Genomic DNA, 8,153 nt, shown 5'->3' on the forward strand with positions numbered 1-8,153 from the left:
CCTATCGTCCTCTCTTCTATCTGTTTGATATTTCAGGTTGGCTTGTCTTCTGTTCGACGGTCCTCTTTCAGAAACACCCACTTTTGCGAGTTCAAGCGGTCAAGTATGTCTTGCTTTCGAATCGGATTATAGTCAACTGGTAAGTTGTCAGATATTAGTAACAAGCAGTTTTCGATTATGGACAATCTTATTATTTCCCACGCTAACCAGATTTAGCATTTCTCACGTTCAACATATTTTTAGGGGTTCGCTATTGAGGCACAGCTGGGTTAGCTGGAGTCCTGTTAGCCACAATAGCCGAGGATTGATAGCAAGCAACTCTATACTTCTATGATACAGCCAGAATCCACGTTACTCCCAACAAAGTGCTAGTTGCCTTCCTTGCAGATTATAAAGCCCAGCGCGGCTCCTTGTATCTGCTACCGTCGATATGTACCAGATCATTTTTCGTTCAACCCACCTAACTACGCACAGTGCATCGTGGAATCTGCATTCCGTAAAGGCATATGGCAACATATGTGAAGGTCTCCTACCTTGTCAGAAGTCTATTTCAGTGGTATTTCGATGCAGGTATGAAAGGATACATGCTTAAAAATTCCCAAACGACTATCTTAGTAGTGTGTACAATAAGGCTAAAAAACCGCGGAAGCAATGTCATTCTTGTGCTCATGCTGTATGGCTATGTAATTTTTGAAAATGGACGTCAAGTCTCCCTCGGCAATCTGGTTTACCGAGCTGGTAGGGTAGCTTAATATGGTGAAGTCGGAGGTGGGTTTTTTGCGAAAGCATTAGGATACCGTCGTGATAATCATTTCGCTGACTCATGGTTTGTGAGATAAGGAGCAGGTAGCTGCCGGTGAAAGGAAGAAGGCCTTCGCTGCGGAGTTATTTATTAGGCAATGCCAACTGACCGGTTACAGACCATTGAACAGGGAAGCAAAACTCTAATTTTCATCTTAGTTACAAACACTGGACACCGATCTTCTCCCGAACGAGTCTTCTTGAATTTTCCTGGAGATTCATTGACTCCACTCATTCGTCGGTCAAATTCAAGCAAATGTTACAAAGTGGCTCCACAAATTCCGCAACAGATCTCCCTTTTTCAATAGACGCAAAGCGAAATTCTACAAACAATGCATACTACTTGCGTGTCTCCCCATCAGTAGGATCACCGTTACACCGGTATTCGTCGATGTCGTTCAGAGGGTCTCCGAGGGTTTAGCTTACTTTGTTCTACTGGTGCCAGCCAACTTGGCCTCCGTGCTTCTGGATATCACTGGCAATAGCATTACAGGTGGGTGGTCGGATGGGTTAGCTCCGTTATCATTCGTCGATGTCGTTCAGAGGGTCTCCGATGGTTTAGCCTACTTTATTCTAGTGGTGCCAGCCAACTTGGCCTCTGTGCTTCTGGATACCACTGGCAACAGCATTACAGGTGGGTGGTCGGGTGGGTTAGCCCCGTTATTAGGTGTGTGCATCCCATTGACTGTTTACACGCCCAATCTTCCACTATGCTGTTGGAAGAAACGACCCATAAGTTCGATGGTTGTTTTTGTTGTCATGATCTTTAGGACATGAGGACATGGGTTGTTCGATCAGAGTGCCGTTTACTAAAAATCACGTAGTTTGTCGGATTAGGACCATTCCTATAAGTACAAAATTCAAAGATTTGTGCATGTTACGCGTTAGTCTTGTGGTATGAAACATTGGGGTACATTATCTTGGAGCATTTAGTGCATCTTTCAGTTCGCCCGCCCTAATTAGTGTTGGTTTACTCTGTTTTACTATTGGCATATCTATAGGGATGTTTTTAGTTTTCACGTAATCAATTTATAGGTCTTTATAGCTATCTGCCAGATCATGCGCAGTGGCCTGGATACTGTTTGTACAATTGGTCGAGCGGAATCTACTTAAGCCATCCACTTTCCGCTTCTACTTCTAACGAAGTGTTGTTCGCTGTTGAAACTGACTAGATTCGCTCCGTATGCTGCAGCACCCAGGGCATCTAGTTCCGTTTTGGAATGAACCACAAGATGAGCAAAACCGGTCGTGGTCTGTCGAAGAGTTTCCAGCAGCCTTATGAGTAGTGTTCTGTCAGGGAAACCCTTACACGGTTTTAGAATAGCGGTATGCTTGACACTAGTTAATCCGGAGTTTAGAGAAGCAGTCCACTTTCGTATGTATCATCTTGAAGCAGCTGACCGCTTAATTCCCAGAGGATAGTAAATACGCCTTCTTGTAATCCTATCGTTCAACTAACAGTTTCGTGGTCGCGTCAACACAGCCACACTGTTATTCCACTCGTGAATATTGAGATTTATTCTATCACGATCGCGTGTTCGTTTTGGTTTTTAAGGTCGCAGAACGTTTGCTGGCTGCACATCTAGAGCGAATCGATTCCATTGCAGATAGTGAAGACAGTGCTGAAAAGGTAAACCCGTAAATCGTAATTGTTTTGTTTCCAAGAAACATGTGTTGCTCCGTGGTTCCAACTTTTTCCCTCCATAGTGATACTCCGCCTGATATCTGTGCTGCTTTTTTTGTTTTTGTTGAAAATCTGCCAGCCCTCTAAGTTTTCTCCATGGATGGGCATGTACCTAATCACACGGAAATTTGTATAACTTTGACATATCTGTCAAGTCCCTACATTTTTACACATCTCGGTATTTTCCCACTAAATTGATTTGGATAACAATGCTACTGGCGGCATATCCTTCACGTTACTAAACCAACGACTGTTTGTGATGTTTGATACAGTCCTCTAATGGAGTACCTACTGCGTCACTAGCCTAATATACTTTGAATCAGCCCGCATGGACGATGATATGGATAAGGCATCTGGCTTCTTTTGCGTACGTGGTATAGTTACCAGTTGGTTGAGCTATTGTTATGTCTACCTTACAAAAAGTTTTGCAGGTGTCGTCTGTCTGACCTAATAATGGTGGTCATTATGTTTGCATACGAGTCGTTGGAGACGTTTGTAGGACTCTTATTCACATCACTGTCGTCTGAACAGTGTTCTGAGGCGGTTACTTCGAGGGAGCAGTGGATTCAAGCTGGGTCATATTAAAACTCAGTGATCCATATCCTTGACCATGCCAGAGTTCGAACCTTAAACATTTGACGTTCGAGCAACGCACCAACACACCCCGAATATGCCTTGACTATCGGTACACGACTGAACGCAGTTTCAGGAATATATTAACTCGACATCAGCAACTGTCATGGTGGTGTTGGCCGATCGACCGGCCTGCTAAAACTTTCGGCTTAGACAGTACTCCACATTACCTTTCTATAATCAGCACTAATTAAAACCACCCATCAAATGACTAATCTACATCTGGGTGACTGGAGCGGCTATTTTCCCTGATGTTTGCAGTTTATATTGAAAGTTGTAACCCTGACTTAGTTCCGCAGCTTCATCGCTATAGGAGCACGTAGAAACTGTTTTGGTGGGTCGCGTTACACGAATTTCTGAGAGCATATCATCCTCCCAGTATTTAATGATGTCAGTGTCTGTCAGTTTATTTTTCTTGACACATGCTTACAATGCTTGTGTTCCTACCAGTTTTCATATTTTTAGCAAGCCAGTTAAGCTCAATCGTTGGTAAAAAAATCCAATAGAATGCGACATCTTCAGTGCGTAGCGATGTATCGGTGCGTCGTACTATTCACTGATATCATCTCCATTGGTGACGAAAGTGCCATCCTTAGCGAGCAACTCAAACGTCAATTTCATGACCTGAGCTACAAAGACTGTCTTTTAGTTAAGATAACTGAGTTGTTTATGTTGAGGCTGTTTGAAGACAAAACGGTCACGTCCGAAACTTTACACTGGCCACGCACGGCTTGTAAGTAAATGGAGCCGCATTGTTGGCGGGTAATTTTCGTTTAAAATAACTCAGATCAATTTGCAATTAAGTTTAGACAATTGTCTACACTTTGGTCATTTGGCAGTTTTGTTGCCCCATTTGAAGGCTTGCAATGAAGGGCTCGAGTTTGATAAGGCTTTCGGGGATTTCATCCTGTTTGTTACTGTTGGGTTTTCAGTGTGGTTCAATCCCATGTGCCTGCATTCTTTGCATTCATCGCAACCTCAGACAATGCCGTTTCGGAGACAAACCCACGTGCGGCAGATAGAACCCTTATCTGTTTCCAGCAGATGAATCATTCGGAGACAATAACACTTGTTCTTTAATTTCCAAGTGTGCGAGTAATTTCTAAATGAGCGAGCTCATCCAGTGCCCTCTCAGTGTAATGCGCCGATTAGATGTCTTCATTCCCTTCTACTTGCCACTCTGGGTACCGATAGATTCCATCGGACTGCGTGCCCGAGTTACTGGACTGTCGCAGGCGCAGTTTCCTGCAATTGACTTCAGATTGTGGCGGACAACCGGTTGTCATATTCATCCAAGTCATTGAGTAGTCAATCGCGTTTCCATACATGGTCTGTGATGTACAGCCGTTGACAGTGCTTTCATTTTTCCGGAATCTAGGTTAATTTGCGATGCTATTGGTTACAAAGTGGCTCCACAAATTTCGCAACAGATCTCCCTTTTTCAATAGACGCAAAGCGAAATTCTACGAACAACGCATACTACTCGTTAACCGCTTTTTTGAATGTCTCCGATGAAGACTGTTCTCTGTTTTCCAGGAATTACTCCTACAGGCTATATCACGACTGTCCGAAGCAGCGCCATTGGCGAAACCTGAGGTCCCCGTGGCAAATCGACCACCGTCTGCTGGATCATTACCAAGCTTGCACGAGTGAAATGCGCCATGACTTTCATGCTCTTTAATTTGTTTCACCAACATATCGTATCTCATTTCTCAAGCCCCAACGATGGTGTCGAACGGCTCGTGTAAATTGTATTGTAACTTGTCCGTAGTTTCAACCCCTTTTTCATACTAATGATTTCATTTTGCTGCAGTTTTTCTTCCATAACCAAAAGTTTCTCACATTGAAGTTGAGGACTTTTTTCGCTTTTCGTCAGTCTGGACTGACAATCAAATTGCAGAAATTACCATCGCACTCAACGTAGTATGAAGATAGTTGCATTCGGGACCCAAAGACTTTGGAATACTTGATCTACTGTCTTACATTTTAGTCCGCTTTCATCGGTTTACATCTGTCAGGAACGTTTGATTCTCGTTCCTGTTGGTCTCACGGTGCGGTCTATGTGGGTTTTCGTTGTTTGGCATGATAGTCCTCTCTGTTCTGCCAACTGGCTTTTTGACAGATCTGTTTCATTGAGCCACGAGTAGTGTTGATCTCCGAGCTTTGTGAGAGACCTCCAATAGCGCTAGAGCTTTCAGCTCTTGCGATTACTTTCGTTAAGATTGGACATAAGTACTTCCTGGAAGGAATACCAGAAGGACCGAAAAATTGTCCTTCAAATCAGCCAGTCCATTATAACACCGGATTTAGTTCACTGAAGTCAAATATGGTCGCTAAAAGGAGCGCTCTTTTTTACGCCGAATTCCCCGAAGTCATTGTATGTAGCCTTGGGCCGGCTGCTGTGATTATTTTGTTCGTTTGAAATCTGGAGATGGGTACAACTATGGTTTCTAGCATCTTAGTTTCCTGAATTTGAATTTGTTGGAGTAACTAAAACGCGTGCCCTCGACGTTCTTTTGTTCAAAACATCTCACCTTCCCACAGGTCGTGCTTGGTATTGCTCCCTTAGAATTCATTTATTTTACTGTACATTATCAGTGGGTGGCCAATGATGTCTCCTCGAATAGTGACCAAACGTTTGCAGGTCAGTTGTCAAGCCCGGTTAACAGATCAACTACCAACGAATACACCCGCCCCCACCTAAAGCTGTCACTTTGTCATGGTGATCGGGCTTCTCTGTCGCAATGATCTTGCGACCTTCACTGTTTGAAATTTGCAGTTTTCTCGTCATGCTTCAGGCACGATGTCTCTTTTTTTGCCTTCGCTCGTTTTACTTTGCTCGCAACCTTCAAATTCTAGCGTCTAGACCGGATAGTGTCAACTATTTATGACAGCCCTTTTTCCGCGTAATCCCCTGTACCCATAAACCCCGCCAGTCATGTCTTTATTCCGACTGTAACGTTATGAACATGCTTGATGGTATACCTCCCACTAGAGTAGAATAAACGGAATTATACTTAAATCCCTGGGCCATGACACGCGTCTCGTGGTACTCAACCTCTCCCTGGAGTGTCGTCGCCTCCTAGGAGGCCTAGTTCTTACGCCCTGTTTCAGCAAGATTTGGCCAACAGTTTTTTCACCGTTGACCCAGTAAACAGCGGGGACATGGTGGGTAGATTGTCAAGCTCAGAGCACACGCTTTTCTTAGGAAAGTCTATCCTCATTTCGGTTATGTGCTGTGTGGTATAACCTTCCTCCACTGGCTGTCCACGCTCCATCTAGAACCCATTTCAAAGCATCATTTGATGCTTCTATGCGATTCCCTTTCGCTGGAAAGCTCACTGCTCCGCGCTGCACCCTATTCGCTTGTGCCTTGTTGTAACTTGCTGAACGGTGGTGCAACTCTGAATCGGTCCCTTGGCTTCCTTGCTCCGCCCACTGCGGTTTATCAAAAGGCGCGATAGCTCTACACCGCCCTTTATGAAGACAAAGGGAGATTATCACAACTGTGTTTATAGGGTAGTCACGGAATGTTCGGCAAGGTCGTGCCAGAATCTCCGTGAGGGGACGAGAAGCGTCCAATCAAGGATGCTCGACCCTGATTGGCTGGCATTCTGACCAATCAGGGCATGCCTTCGTTTGGTCCGTGTCCTGCACTTGACACATCCATCTAAATGATGTGATGTTCGGTCAGCAGGGATAGTTGGCCCCCGAACATGCCTTTCGTGTGAACGACAGCCGCTGAACGACAACAAACCCCTCCCGGGATACATGCGCAAAAGCCTGGATCCTCTGTATCGATTTTTGAATCAGTGGGCTGTACGAATGGTTTGAAATATAGTGCACTACTGAGAAAAATTATTTTTAGCTAGGACAGAAATTTATTTTCCATATATTCCAATTTGAAGATTGCTTTTAGCTACTTTTCACTGCACGCATGATTAAATGTAGACTGGTAAACCTACGGCCCTAATGACCTCTTGAGACCGAATATGGTTTAACGGTGCGTGGTTCAGATCAGTACATAGGTGAGTTTATTCTGCAGCATCAGATAGATTGGAATGTGCAGATTCGCCATCTGATAATGTGGGGAAATCAGCGACAGACTTGGGGGCTTTCATCAGCTATCGCTTTAACAAGAATTGCTCTTACATAATCGTGCTTCTCTTCAATGGGCTTAAGCTCTGATGGTAATTTCGTGATGTTTCTGTGTCTGATACATTCGACGAAATTAAACTGACAAGGAAAAAAGTGGAACCTTTGACAGAGCTTGATTGTATTGTAAAAACCAATGGCGGTGAGATTTAAACAAAATTTTGGTCAGATCAGACATTGGTCCTCCCAATACATTGTGTGTGGCGTAATATTTGCTTAGTACAAGCAGTCATCGTAGTATGCAGTGCCGGAATAAACATAAGCAGCTGGACTGAAAAAAGACGCCGGCTGAAATGCAATATGAGAGAAAAGTGAATGAAGGGCAAGAGAAAAAGTAAAACATATTATCTAAACTATGGATATATCACATCTTTCTACCATCTTTCGAAAGGTTTGTTGATCCTTTGGCATGAGTATTTATTGTGTTCCCTTGAGTCTCGTCCACTCTGATTTATCAGCTTGGAGCGTTTCATGAGGTACTTATTCCGTGACGGCTCTGCTGGCCCCCTAGTTGTACATCTATCATCCTATTCAGGAAGTATTTTCGAGTACTTTGTGAAGTTCGGACTACCTGATTGCTCGCGGACATCTCTTACCTGCAGTCTATCGTAACACTACTCTCACTTCTGGATCCTACAAGAATCCACATGCAGTTCTACAGTTCGGGTCATTTATATTTGCCACTCATGCACGACCGCCTGGTTCACTAGCAAGAGAAACGCTCTCGAATATTACGTAATACTGCGTGCATACAGACCCGAAGCGATACCCCCAGCAGAGCCACAGATTTTGCCGGTGACCTGAGTGAGAGGTTTGACTGGCTTGACGCTGGCGTTCTCTCTTAACGTGGTGGAAATATCTGCTTTGCGGTGGGCTGTCT

General features: G+C 44.1%; 2 protein-coding genes across 2 annotated transcripts in view; one reads left to right on the plus strand and one right to left on the minus strand.

The window, feature by feature from the left end:
- T265_02940 (hypothetical protein) overlaps positions 1–5,548 on the plus strand; it is a gene marked incomplete at both ends in the record, with an annotated part of 29,000 nt that extends 23,452 nt beyond the window's left edge. Inside the window, 3 exons of the mRNA XM_009167304.1 lie at positions 37–139; positions 2,357–2,431; positions 4,655–5,548. Coding sequence (XP_009165568.1) covers positions 37–139; positions 2,357–2,431; positions 4,655–4,771 — 295 coding nt within the window. The remainder of the gene's footprint in view (positions 1–36; positions 140–2,356; positions 2,432–4,654) is intronic.
- On the minus strand, positions 4,267–4,446 carry T265_02939 (hypothetical protein; the record flags this gene model as incomplete). Its single annotated transcript, XM_009167303.1, has 1 exon — positions 4,267–4,446. The coding sequence occupies one exon, from the start codon at positions 4,444–4,446 to the stop codon at positions 4,267–4,269; it is 180 nt and encodes a 59-aa protein (XP_009165567.1).
- Positions 5,549–8,153: the final 2,605 nt, after the last annotated feature.

Source organism: Opisthorchis viverrini (genome assembly GCF_000715545.1).
Source record: "Opisthorchis viverrini unplaced genomic scaffold opera_v5_38, whole genome shotgun sequence".
Classification (NCBI taxonomy): Eukaryota; Metazoa; Platyhelminthes; class Trematoda; order Opisthorchiida; family Opisthorchiidae; genus Opisthorchis; species Opisthorchis viverrini.